The sequence below is a fragment of the Terrapene carolina genome, unplaced genomic scaffold (genome assembly GCF_002925995.2).
Source record: "Terrapene carolina triunguis isolate 2854851 unplaced genomic scaffold, T_m_triunguis-2.0 Scaffold714, whole genome shotgun sequence".
Classification (NCBI taxonomy): Eukaryota; Metazoa; Chordata; order Testudines; family Emydidae; genus Terrapene; species Terrapene triunguis.
The window spans coordinates 1-13,760 of record NW_020665065.1 but is presented as its reverse complement, the minus strand read 5'-3'; the positions used below and the strand labels follow the sequence as shown (position 1 = coordinate 13,760).

The 13,760-nt window shown below is 41.1% G+C and overlaps 1 protein-coding gene across 3 annotated transcripts; it reads left to right on the top strand.

Moving 5' to 3' along the window:
- The first annotated feature begins 40 nt into the window (after positions 1-40).
- SLC45A1 (solute carrier family 45 member 1) lies at positions 41-13,729 on the top strand. Of its 3 annotated transcripts, none has more exons than XM_026660033.2 (6): positions 41-751; positions 3,032-3,741; positions 5,232-5,385; positions 6,988-7,164; positions 11,331-11,536; positions 13,319-13,729. In XM_026660033.2, the coding sequence occupies exons 1-6, from the start codon at positions 550-552 to the stop codon at positions 13,583-13,585; spliced, it is 1,716 nt and encodes a 571-aa protein (XP_026515818.1). In that variant the 5' UTR covers positions 41-549; the 3' UTR covers positions 13,586-13,729. The 3 variants fall into 3 exon arrangements, with proteins under 3 accessions (XP_026515818.1, XP_029769419.1, XP_026515819.1); XM_026660034.2 differs by having other exon boundaries at positions 664-751; positions 3,177-3,741; XM_029913559.1 differs by lacking the exon at positions 11,331-11,536 and having other exon boundaries at positions 13,319-13,556.
- The last annotated feature ends 31 nt before the right edge of the window (positions 13,730-13,760 follow it).

Sequence of the window (13,760 nt, the reverse complement as noted above, 5' to 3'; positions counted from 1 at the left end):
CTAAGCCATGCTGTCACTGCCTGTGCTATTGTGGCTACATTATGATTTATAATTGCAATAGCTTGATGAGAGCTAGTGTGAGTATATGTATGTTACCTGGGAACTACACCCCTAGCTTGTAGTGTTGACAGAGGGCACTCTCCCACTGCCTCTTGTGTGGGCAACTAGAGATGTATATGCATGGAAGCATCCTGTCTGCTCAAAGATCTGGAGAGATCTAGGCCTATGTGAAGGGCTGTCAGCAGAAAGGAAATGCTACAAACAAACAAACTATGGAAAGTGCTCATTAAATTTTGAGGTTGGATCTAAGAAGAGCAAATAATTCAGTTAGTTTGGACATTGTCGGGAACAGAGATCCAAAATCTTTCCATAAACCACACAGAACTCCCGGTCTGTGGTGATCTGACTGTGAATGATGCTACCTGCTGTACTGAGTTTAGTGTAGAATAACAGTTGGAGAGCAAGGAAGGATGGGCCTTCATAATTTTTTCCTCCCGGTTGATCTAATTTAATTCCTTGTTCCTAGGAGCATTATTGGGGCTCTCACTTATGCTGAATGGAAGGGACATTGGCAGCGCCTTGGCTGACACTGTGAATAACCATAAATGGGGGATCATTCTCACGATCTGTGGGGTTGTCCTAATGGACTTTAGTGCAGATTCGGCAGACAATCCCAGTCATGCCTACATGATGGATGTGTGTAGCCCAGTGGATCAAGACAGGGGGCTTAACATCCATGCTTTGTTAGCAGGTATGCTCTTTTATTTATTCTTGCATGGTATATAGCCATTTAGCTATGAGCAGACAAGATTAAATATAGAATAGCATGGCACAAATGTGTGTATATACCAGGGGTAGGCAACCTATGGCACGTGAGCTGATTTTCAGTGGCACTCACACTGCCTGGGTCCTGGCCACCCGTCCGGGTGGCTCTGCATTTTAATTTAATTTTAAATGAAGCTTCTTAAATATTTTAAAAAGCTTATTTACTTTACATACAACAATAGTTTAGTTATATATTATAGACTTATGGAAAGACACCTTCTAAAAGTTACTGGCACGTGAAACCTTAAATTAGAGTGAATAAATGAAGACTTGGCATACCACTTCTGAAAGGTTGCCGACCCCTGGTATATACCATAGGTCTTTGAACTGTAAAGATACATACAGCTTTGGGTTGGGGAACTGTCTCTTTTCCTCTACTATAAGCATAACTCAATAGGTAACTTCAGTAATTTAAAAAATAAACAGTGTATAAATTATAGTAAGTTTGTGATATTTTGCCCTTTATCAGTTTGGGTTTTATTGTCAGAGTTTCACAACAAATGTAAAAATAGAAATAAACTAAATTCTTGAGCAGCTCTTCATGAGACCCCCCCTCAAACAGATGTGGTAGCAATAATATTCACAGAGAGAGGAGATGAGAATACTCAGGCAAACATACCATTTTTATTGGCTTTATTGGAGGAGGCAAATCCTGCTGGGTGCCCTAAACCAGCAGACCCTTATTTTCATTGTTAGCTGTCGAACTCTGCAGTCTAGTTTTCCTCTTTCAACAGATTTATAAAACATTCTTCTGCATTGCCCTATATATGTGTGCGATGAAAGAAAGGACATTGGCCTAAGGCTGTCACCACATGAATGGCGCTTGTATAATTTATATATTTTATATAATGTTTGTTTTAAACAGTGTTGCCACTTCAAATGTGTAGCCAGCTCATTATTCAGTAAATTGAGCTAATCTGACTCTGAATACACACAGGGAAAAGCTTCCTATTGAGATGAAGGATCAATTTTAACTTCTCCACTTTTCAGAGGAGAAATGCACTTTAATCCTAGAGCTATTCCATAAGGCAGGTAAGCATCACTGTTGTCATTTTACAGGTGGGGACTCTGACACATACAAAGGTTAAGTGACTTGTCCTAAAATGAGCTGGCAAATCTGGGACTAGAGCTGGCTTCAAGTTCTTTATATCAGTTACTTGTGCAGCATCAACCCCCTTGTCAAGGCTCCTTCCCCACTCTGAACTTTAGGGTACAGATGTGGGGGCCTGCATGAAAACTTCTAAGCTTAACTACCAGCTTAGATCTGGTCCGCTGCCACCACTCCCAATGTGCTAATTCCCTTCCCTGGGTAGCCTTGAGAGACTCTTCACCAATTCCCTGGTGAATACAGACCCTTGGATCTTAAAACAAGGAGAAATTAACCATCCCCCCTCCTTTCTCCCACCAACTCCTGGTGGATCAAGATCCAACCCCCTTGGATCTAAAAACAAGGAAAAATCAATCAGGTTCTTAAAAAGAAGGCTTTTAATTAAAGAAAAAGGTAAAAATCATCTCTGTAAAATCAGGATGGAAAATAACTTTACAGGGTAATCTAACTTAAAGAGCCCAGAGGACCCCCCCTCTAGCCTTAGGTTCAAAGTTACAGCAAACAGAGGTAAACACCCTAGCAAAAGGTACATTTACAAGTTGAGAAAACAAAGATAAAACTAACACGCCTTGCCTGGCTGTACTTACAAGTTTGAAATATGAGAGACTTGTTCAGAAAGATTTGGAGAGCCTGGATTGATGTCTGATCCCTCTTAGTCCCAAGAGCGAACTCCCACCAAAACAAAGAGCCCAAACAAAAGCCTTCCCCCCACCAAGATTTGAAAGTATCTTGTCCCCTTATTGGTCCTTTGGGTCAGGTGTCAGCCAGGTTACCTGAGCTTCTTAACCCTTTACAAGTAAAAGGATTTTTGGAGTCTCTGGCCAGGAGGGATTTTATAGTATTGAACACAGGAGGGCCGTTGCTCTTCCCTTTATAGTTATGACACCCCTTCCCCTCTCTGTGTCATCATTAATGTGCTGTTGGTGTAGGCTATTGTATTGTTTAGTATTGTATTTAAGAGAGATAAATCTTTAAAGTGATTAACTAGGAATTGGGAATGTAGCTCAGAACTCATGATTCAAATGTTGCTGTGTTTCATTGCCTTTTTTCTTTAGGGATTGGCTGGGGAAGGTAATCTTAATCTATTTTCCCCACCAGGTCTTGGAGGTGGCTTTGGTTATGTTGTTGGAGGAATAAATTGGGATAAAATCAGTTTTGGAAGAGCTGTGGGAGGGCAGCTCCGTGTCATCTATGTCTTCACAGCAATAATATTGACTATCACTACTGTCTTGACTCTAATTAGCATTCCAGAAAGACCACTGCAGTCTTTTAGCAAGAAGAAAAAAGTGATGAAGAGTCCAAGTCTTCCTCTTCCTCCTTCTCCACCTCTTTTGTTTGAGGAAGGTGTAAATGAAAATCTCAGTTTTACAAGTCCAATTTCCCCTCTCAGCCCACTCACACCTAAATATGGCAGTTTTAACAGCAGAGACAACTCCTTGACAGGAATTAATGAATTTGCATCATCATTTGGGACCTCAAATATTGACAGCGTACTCATAGACTGCTTCACAGGAGGGTATGATGGCTATTTAGCAATCCCAGCTAGCTTGCCCAGACAGGCAATCAGTGTCAGCTTTCCCAGGGTGCCAGAAGGCTTTTACTGTCAAGAAAATGGAATCCTGGACCAAGGGGAGAATTCTGTAAATCCAGGGCCAGATGGAGATGCACTAAGGGTGGGTTCACTGGATGCAATAAAGCCACGATCAATAGGGATTCTGAAAAGGCCTCAGACCTTGGCCATTCCAGATGTTGTCACAGGATATTGTCCAGAAAGTAGCAAGAGAAGAAACGTAACCTTCAGCCAACAGGTAAGGGGAGAAAATATCTCCAGAAACAATGTCATGACCATGTAATTTGAACATTCATTTAGTCTCTTTAGATAGTTTTACCTTTTATTTTAAAATGCCTAAATATATACTTTTATCATAATGACTGACTTTTTTTGTTTGTCTATGCACACTTGTGATTAAGGGCTCTTTGTAACAGCTTGTTTATGAAAGCTATGATGGGAATACAATATATGAACTCATAATATGAGTCTATCAATAAGAGGGAGAGGATTTTGGGAACAAAAATTAGTAAGAGATTGCAGGAAATTATTTATGATTTGGACTTTCTGCCAGGGAATAATGTGGGCCTTTTCCCACCCCTCAGACAATATAACACAAGGTGCAGAGGCAAATTATCTGCATCAGCATTTCTGAGGTTAATAATGTTAGCCACAATTGTTTCACAGCCCATGAAATGATAACCAAAGTAATGGTGGGTGGGGGTGCGTTTTGCTGTGAGCATCCCCTCATGAAGATTACTACCTATGTTCTCATCAGGGAAAGTGAGATTTTCCAGCTCCTGGGAAAAGGCTGGCCCCAAACCTAGTGGTTTCCTGGGAATCTGCAGGAGGCCAGGGACCTCTATGCTGGTACATAACGGGAGCAGAAATGAGGCAACTGTCCCGTTATGTATGTTTATTTTGCTGTCTTTTGACCCAGTTATACATTTTGTGTTTTGAAACATGTTTAACATAGATATTTTTTGCCATCATATTTCTGTTTTCAGGCTTGTGAATGAGCTCATTTTGTATAGGGAACGCATTCGGCAGCCCTTTGTAAACATGAGCCAACCTCAGCCAAAGATAGCCTGATATTAGCAGGTACAACACCCATGTAAATCTTTTGGCAAAATTCAGGAGTGAAATAAATGGTGGTGTAAATTACATGCTAGGTGTAAGTTGGTCTTAAAAGATGCAGGAGGGAATAGGAAGTACTTTAACATGCACCAACTAGACATTCAGTAGCTGTGCAAAATGAGTGTAATTTACCACTATGAGTAAAATCCTAGCTTCCCTGACTTCAGTGGGGCCAGGATTTCACCCCATGTGTGTATGGAATAGTAGGAAAAGCAACTAACATAAGTGTGTAAATTAAAGGAGGTCCTTTTGTCTGCACCACCCCTAATATTCCTGCGGCCAAATGCAGCCCTGTTATGAGTACAGCTCCTATTCACTTCAATTGGATTCATGTCCACTTATGCCAGTACTAAATTTGGTTCCCAAAGAAATCCAGAAGAGTGAAAGATACTTGTTTCAAATCCACTGAAAGCCAGAACAGTGCACAGAACACTACTTTGCATTTTATGATTAACTTATTTACTCCATTGCTTGCATCCCCACTGAATCTAGACTCATCTTTATTCTCAATGTTTACTTTTTATGGCAACACTCTCAGTGACCTCAAAGAAATGTAATATAACACAGCTTTGTTTTTATGTTGTTTTCTGATTTGGAGTTCTTATGGTGCAGGTTGCTAATATTTTGCTGAATGGTGTGAAGTATGAGAGTGAGTTGAATGGATCAGGTGAGATGTCTGAGCAATCACTTTCCATGAAACTTCTTTGTTCAACCATCTGCCACATGCCCAAGACTCTGCGTAACCTCTGCATCAACCACTTCCTAGGTAAACTTGCACAGTGTCATGTTGTTTTCACCATGAAAGTAATCATATTTTCCTTCAGAAGAAAATGGTTTAAGAATCAGTTTAGATGAATATTTTAAAGTGTTTGATCTATTGTGGTTGTCTCTTGCTTAGGACTACTGACTAACTGGGTCTTAATTTTCTCCACAGAGGTGACTGATAGTATTCCAAACTCCAGAAAGTCTCTTCTGTTTCTTCTATAACTAGATTATTTTCTGCCAGAAATGAAGGATACATATTTATTTTTAGCAAGAAAATAATTCCTTGTTTATATCGGCACTAAGGAAACCTACCTCTGATTAGGTTGAGTATATGTACTGGGACACACAAGAAACTGAACTAGGAGCAGAATTTATAAATTGAAAATTCTATCATTAAAAATTATTTTACAAATCAGCCTCCTTTGACATTGTCCTCTGGTACTGGACTTCTTATTGAATGAGTGTTTATCTGCTAAGAGGCCTCTAAGGGCATTTCTAGATGAAACTCACTGCGCAGTAAACTGGCGTGTTAATCTTCAGAGCTTCAGTGTGCCATCCACTACCTGTCCGTTCCCTAGGGAACTCTTCATGTGGACCCTGCGCACAGACTGTTAATGTGCAGTATGCTGGAGCTCTGTAGATTTATACCTCAGCTTACCACACAGTGTGTGTTCATTTAGACATGCTGTAAGGATAATGATGGGTGATATTTTCTTTTATTTGTGCCAGGGACACTCTCATGTGAGTCAACACAGGGTTCAATTCTTTTTCTACTCCTGTTCCATGTGTACATGAGGCTCCCTAAGAAAGGTTGTAAGAGACATGGGCTGTGGTGTTTTCAGTATTCTGATGGCAATCAGCTCTACACCTCCATCACCTTCCATCTATTAATGCAGTGGCCAAGTGACTGTCGAAGGCTTGATGGGTCAGGCTCAGTCTAGAGAAGACTGAGTTAATATTAATAAGTTGGCAGAAGGAACCAGATTAACTGTTGCATCAGCATCCTTGAGTGAGGGAGTACAGCCACCATTTGCAACATGCATTCGCTGCTATGGAATTTTATTGAACCAGAGGATGCTGATGGAGTCCCAGGTAGTCGCCATAACTAAAAGCACTTTTCCCATCTGATTTTGGAAAGATCAGTGCAGCCATCTCTCTCAGACCTTGCTACACTAATGGATGTCTTTGTCATCGCAAGACTAGACCACTGTGATGTGCTCTGTGAAAGCTACATCTTGAATCCATTCAGAAACTGAAGCTAGTTCAGAATTCTGTAACCCATTTGTAGTTTCTCTTGCTCTGATCAGTGCTCTGACCAGTGCAGTCTGCCTTTGGTGATTCCAGGTGGTGTTCAAGGGGTAGGTTTTAACCTTTAAAATGCTGACTGACCTTTGATGCAGATTACAGTATAGTATAGAGAGAGAGACAGTGTCTCAGGTAACTCCCATGATAAGGGCAACCTGTGGAGTGTATTATAGAATGTTACACAGTTTGTTTACTGCTGGGACTTCTAAAATATGGAAGAGCATCCAGAGCTTGGAGTGGGAGCTTAAAGATGCCATTCAAATTTAAATAAATAAATATTGCTTCTGGCTTCTTCTAGGTTGGCTTTCGTTTGAGGGAATGTTGCTGTTCTACACAGACTTCATGGGAGAAGTGGTGTTTCAAGGCAATCCTAAAGCCCCTCACAACTCTGATGAATATCAAAAATACAATGCTGGGGTCACCATGGGCTGTTGGGGAATGTGTATCTATGCATTCAGTGCTGCATTCTATTCAGGTACTAAGCAGAGCTTTCTCCCATACTGCTGAGAGAAGAACAAATTGCCTCTGAAAAGCTGCTTCTGCAGTATAGAATGTTGTTTTGGGCTTGGCATTTATATTGCAGATTAGTGTGCTACTTGAAGGTTTTTCTGCCCTAAAATCTTTTTTTTTTTTAATTAGCAGTTCTTGTCTGTCTATATACTATCTCTGTTAGTTAATACTTGTTAGCATTGACAGCACAGACACCCAACAGTCTAGTCACAATAAAAAAGTTGCCATTGTATAGCACTGTTCATAAAGTAATCCATAGCTTCACAAGTCTCTTGTGAGGTAGGTGAACTGAGGTATGGGGGAGTTGCACACTTCATAGCTTGTGTAAGCTGAGCATTTTGCACGCACCAAGGGTTCCTTGCCTCCCTCAATTTTCCCACATAAGCTCCCTGTATGCTACCATCCCACCTGCCTCTATTGCAGAGACTTCCTGTAACTCCCCTGCGGCTGCTAAGGATTCTGTGTGCCCTGCATTCACACACCCACACACCCTATGTACAGGGAGAATTCATCCCTCTGCCCATATGCACAGGGAGCATTCATCCTTCCGCCCATATGCACAGGGACACAGTCCCACATGCAAAGGGGGAAATGTGGCTATGAAATTACTGTAATGTGTGTAATTGAAAAACTGTACTCAGAATAGTTATCAATGGTTTCCTGCCAAACTGGGAGGACATTAATAGTGGGGTTCCACAGAGGTCTGTCCTGGGTCCAGTACTAGTCAATATTTTCATTAATGACTTGGATAATGAAGTGGAGAGTATACTTATCAAGGTGACATCAAGCTGGGAGGAGTTGCAAACAATTTGGAGGACAAGATTAAAATTCAAAATGACCATGACAAATTGGGGAACTGGTCTGAAATCAACAAGATTAAATTCAGTAAAACAAGTGCAAACTACTGCACTTAGGAAAGAAATATCAAATGCACAAATATAAAATTGGGAATAACCGTCTAGACAGGAGTGCTGCAGAAAAGGAACTAGGAGTTATAGTAGGTCACAAGTTTAATATAAGCCAACTGTGTGGTGCAGTTGTGAAATAGGCTAATACAATTGTGGGGTGCATTAACAGGAGTACCTTATGTAAGACTGAGGGGGAACCTAATAATAGTCTTCAAATATGTAAAGAGGATGGTGGTCAATTGTTCTCAATGTCCATTGAAGGTAGAGCAAGAAATGCAATGAATCAGTTAAATCTGCAGCAAGGGAGATTTAGGGTAGATATTAGTAAAACCTTTTTAACTACAAAGGATAGTTAAGTACTGGAATACGTTGCTAAGGAAGGTGTGCAATTCCCATCATTAGAGGTTTTTAAGGACACGTTAGACAAACACCTCTCAGAGATGGTGTAGGTATGCTTGGTTCTGCCTCAGGACAGGGGGGTGGACTAGATGACCTCTTGTGGTCCCTTCCAGCCCTACATTTATACAATTCTATGCATTGGTAGGATAGACAGAGATGAGTTAGGACTACTGTTATGCTGGAAGACATTAATGGGTACCATCAATCAGTTGTTTGATCTAAAACAATTGCTGGGGGGCTTAAAATTATGGCTGTACTAAAGAGCTGGTAGGGCTTCATGTGGCCCCTATTTCCCTCCTTTCAGCTTCCTGATTTTCCCCAAAACCAATAGTGTTCTGGCCATTGATGCCTTGAATGTTTCCTGAAATTGAATAGCTGTAGCGTTCAAAGGTTATTGTGCTACAGACAGACAGACAGACACAAATAGAAATGGTAACAGGTTGAGTGTAATGCTTTTGCAAGCTCAGGCAACCATAGTGCAATTCCTTCACTCACCACTAACAGGTAGCCTCTTCTGGGTAGAATTCTGTTTTTTGGCAAATAGTAACACTGCACAAGTTATGCATACACACTGAGAAGAAAACATACAGTACCCCTAAAATATATTCATTTTTTGTCCACATGACAACTTATTTTGTTCTAGAAGTGGCAGTCCTTCAAAAAATGTGCAGTTCCAAACCCCTATGACTACGAAAGGAGAATTAGAAATTTGTAAAGATTTGCCACTTCTGCATTACCACAGATATACAAGCAAGCAGGAATATAGACTGGTTTCTTTTAATACACTCATGTTTATTATCCTCTTGTCTTGAGTTTAAAAGTCACATATTACATGTTCTCAATTCACCCATGAGAACACATACTTTTAGGGTAAGATTGGCTAATAATATCTAGTACTAATATGGTGTCTTACATGTGCAAAGTGCTTTACATTATTGCAAGACTTGGCAATACTGGCAGATCAGCAGGCTTGAATCAGCCAAGACAATTAATTTTCATACTGTCCTTACTTGGGAGGCAGTGTGATCTAGCGATTTTGCACAGGACTGGAAGACAGGCAACTCTATATTCCAATCCTGGTTCTGCTGCTAATTTACTCTGTAATCTTTGGGCACATCATTTAATCTTGGTGTGTCTCAGTAACCCCTCTGTAAAATGGAGGTAATTATGCTTTCCTACCTAAGACTGTTAGTGAATGATCTTTCATATTTCCTATGGGATATGCTGGATATCCTTTTCTCACAATCAGTAGTATGTTACACCACATGTAATATCATTTAAATCAATGGGACTATTTGGTGTAGACTACTAATTGATATGAGTCACAGGGCACAGCTCTCTCACCACTCTTGACACAGTACTATGTCACAGTTTCCTTTCCTGTGCCCAGAGCTATTCAGCCATTGCACAATAGGCGATTCAGTTAATGTTTCCCCTCTTGGGGTTTGCTTTGTTTAGCCCAAACAAACATTTTTACTGGCCCACCCACAGCACAATCAGTCCTTCCCTAGCTAGCAGGGTTTCACAAATCAGTCCATCTGCCCATCCCAAGGCTCCCACTGTCCTCCTAGCCCTCAGAAAATCTCCCAGCATTTCCTGTTCTTTCTAGGGTTCTCTCGCAGACTTTCCACCTGGCCATGGGGAGAACTCCCCTCCAGATCATATCCTAACCTTGAATCTCACCTAAACTAAGACTAGGCAACCCCCCCTTTTTAAAAAGCAGGTGAACTTCAATCTGTATTCATCTGATCATAGGCCTGTGATCTCACCTTGTTTACATGCTTCCTATGGTCTAGTTTTCATCTACCATTTCTGTCCCATGCATCAGGGGAAAACCAGGCACAGGTGGTGCTGTGTCCATACTCCCTTAAAGGGGCCTTCCCACCCTGTGACATTGAGTAAGGGTAATCTAGCCCTATAAATTACTTACCATGTGAAATATGTATACTTTTTGGTTACTCACATGCTTGGAAAGCCAAGCACACTTTGGGACAGCTTTCCTATATGCTCAGTCCCATTAAATACGAGAATTGATCTGTACATCACTTATTACAAGTAGAAATAGTCCAACATAGCACATTTCAAATTAAGTGCTATTCATGATACTAATTCCTCTCAAATAATCTCTTAAAGCCCAATTCTGCCAACCTTTTTCAAACTGAGGAGTGACAGCACCTAACCCCACAAGAAGTGCCACTGATTTCAACAGGACTACTTGCAAAGCAAGGCATTACTCAGCATGAAGAAAGATGGTGGAATCTGGCCCTTATTTATCAATCATTTCTCCACTAAAGATCTTACATTTCATTCATAGTCCTGTTAAAGTTGTATCCATAAACCACAGATTAATAATAGACAGGGTTCAGAAAACATCGGGATATACACCTTAAAAGCCTTAATGTGGGTAAAGGAAAGATAGACAGGCCATTCTTCAGTTCATAATTACCTTCTTAACATGCTCTGTGTGAAAGGTCTTATTCTGCGTGACTTGAAAAGCTGACAGTACCAGGAGCTGACCACTCCAGCCTTATACAGTATCACATATGCTAACTTTACAAGTATTTGCATTAAAGTAGACTTCAAAACAATTGGCAAAAATAAAAATTGACATCAGATTAAGAAAAAGAAATATAATATCTCACAAATTCCCTTTATTGTTTGTGGAAAGTTATTTCCCATAATTAAATAAACCAATAATTCTAATGCTTTGAGAAGGTTAAAGACCAGGGCAACTGGGATGTAATCACAACAGAAGGTTAAAAAAATAAACAGCATCTGTTTATATATTTCTGTGCAATTTATTCTCTTAAATTCTATTTTACAGCCGCACTAGAAAAACTGGAAGAATACTTCAGTATTCGCACCCTGTATTTCATAGCATACCTTGCTTTTGGACTTGGTACAGGCCTGGCTACACTCTCCAGAAATATCTATGTGATTTTATCTCTATGCATAACTTATGGTATTCTGTTTTCAACACTCTGCACACTCCCTTATTCTCTGTTGTGTGATTACTACCAGAGTAAAAAGGTACGTTTCCTACTACTACATGTTTTTAAATCATAAAGTGCAGAAGTTTCTACAGTACCCACAGCTAAGACAACCTTCTGCCAAGACAGATCATGTTAAACTAGAAATTTTCACTCCTTTTCTTTTTCTGCTGCACATACAATCAGTTAGAATTAACTTGTTTTAAAAATCTCTTTCTACTATGTGGCCAGACATGGCTAGAAAGGGAACTGAATCTTCTTCATCTCTATTGATTTTCCTTTGCCCTTCTCCCCTTCCCAGCCTCTTTATTGCTTACTTCTTTTTCCTTCTCCCTTTCCCTCTGCTGCATATTGCTGAGAAGCTGAAGATTTATTTTAAGTTATTTTTCATAGCTCAGTCTGTGCTGGCCAGGACACTATTAATGCTCCTTTACTGGTGTTTGGCAGAATCTGATCAGGTAGCATAAGAACATAAGAACAGCCATACTGGGTCAGACCAGTGGTCCATCTAGCCCTGTGTCCTGTCTTCCGACAGTGGCCGATGCCAGATGCTGCAGAGGGAATGAACAGAACAGGGCAATCATTGAGTGATCCATCCCCTGTTGTCCAGTCCCAGTTTCTGGCAGTCAGAGAATTTGGGACACCCAGAGCATGGGGTTGCATCCATGACCATCTTGGCTAGCAACCGTTGATGGATCTATCCTCCATGAACTTATCTAATACTTTTTTAACCCAGTTATACTTTTGGCCTTCAGAACATTGCTTGGCACTGAGTTCCACAGGTTATTGATTAGTTGTGTGAAGTACTTCCTTATGTTTGTTTTAAACCTGCTGCCTATTAATTTCATTGGGTAACCCTGGTTCTTGTGTTATGTGAAGGGGTAAATAACACTTCCTTATTCATTTTCTCCTCACCACTTATGATTTTATAGACCTCTATCATATCCCCGCCTTAGTTGTCTCTTTTCTATGCTGAACAGTCCCAGACTTTTTTAATCTCTCCTCTTATGAAAACTGTTCTATACCCCTAATAATTTTGGTTGCCCTTCTCAGTACTTTTTCCAGTTATAATACATCTTTTTGGGGATGGGGCAACCAGAACTGCATACAGTATTCAAGGTGTGGGCATACCATGGATTTATATAGTGGCATTAAGATATTTTCTGTCTTATTAGTTAGCCCTTTCCTAACGGTTCCTAATACTGTTAGATTTTTTGACTGCCACTGCACATTGAGCAGATGTTTTCAAAGAACTATCCATGATGACTTCAAGATCTCTCTGGAGCAGTAACAGCTAATTTAGATCCCATCATTTTGTATGTATAGTTGGATTATTTTTCTAATATGCATTCATTAGTTATCAACACTGAATTTCCAAAGCCACACTGAGCACAACGGAATGGATGAGCTAGAAATACCACAAGCAGTCAAGAGTGAGGGTGGGATCAAAAAAATTACATATGCATCTAAATCCTGTTTTTAGGTGCCTGAGTCCCCTTTTTAGAATCACAGAATATTAGGGTTGCAAGAGACCTCAGGAGGTCAACTAGTCCAACCCCCTGCTCAAGGCAGGACCAACACCAACTAAATCATCCCAGCCAGAGCTTTGTCAAGCTGGGCCTTAAAAACCTCTAAGGATGGAGATTCCACCACAATTTAGGCACAATTGCGATTCACAACCTCCTACTCAGCTGCCGCCTAAGTTTGTAGGTACCTAAACTTGCTTTTTACTAAACTTTACGGTTAACAATTTGCGTGTTTTGCTCTGGTTTGCCAGACTACTCTCTCTCTTTCTCAGATGGTTTTCTTTCCCTTTGAACAGTTCGCAGGATCGACTATCGATGGTACCAAGAGGGGGATGGGCGTGGATATCTCTCTCCTGAGCTGCCAGTATTTCCTAGCTCAGCTTCTCGTTTCTGTCGTGATGGGACCCATCACTTCCATGGTGGGCAGCGCTAACGGGGTGATGTATTTTGCCAGCCTCGTGTCTTTCATTGGCTGTTTGTTTTCCTCCCTGTGTGTCATATACGAGATCCCAGCCAACGAGGAGCTGGCGGAGGAACAGCAGCCGCTGGTGCTGAGCGCGTGAAGGGCGGGATCCGCCCGCGGCGAGGGGCCGGGGCCGGGCGGGGAAGAGGCACTAATCGTGCGAGACACGTTACAATAAAAGCAACTCAGACGAACGGTGCTTGTGCCTCCGTATCCCTCCAGGCGGCAGGCAGGGCCGGCTCCAGGCACCCAAGCACGTGCTTGGGGCGGCACCT

What these genes read in the sequence shown, in the direction of transcription:
- SLC45A1 (XM_026660033.2), top strand. Translation starts at nt 550, where the DNA reads ATGCTGAATGGAAGGGACATTGGCAGCGCCTTGGCTGACACTGTGAAT. An exon ending in ACGTAACCTTCAGCCAACAG is followed by an intron (nt 3,742 to 5,231) that starts GTAAGGGGAGAA and finishes CTTATGGTGCAG; the next exon opens with GTTGCTAATATTTTGCTGAA. An exon ending in CTGCATCAACCACTTCCTAG is followed by an intron (nt 5,386 to 6,987) that starts GTAAACTTGCAC and finishes GGCTTCTTCTAG; the next exon opens with GTTGGCTTTCGTTTGAGGGA.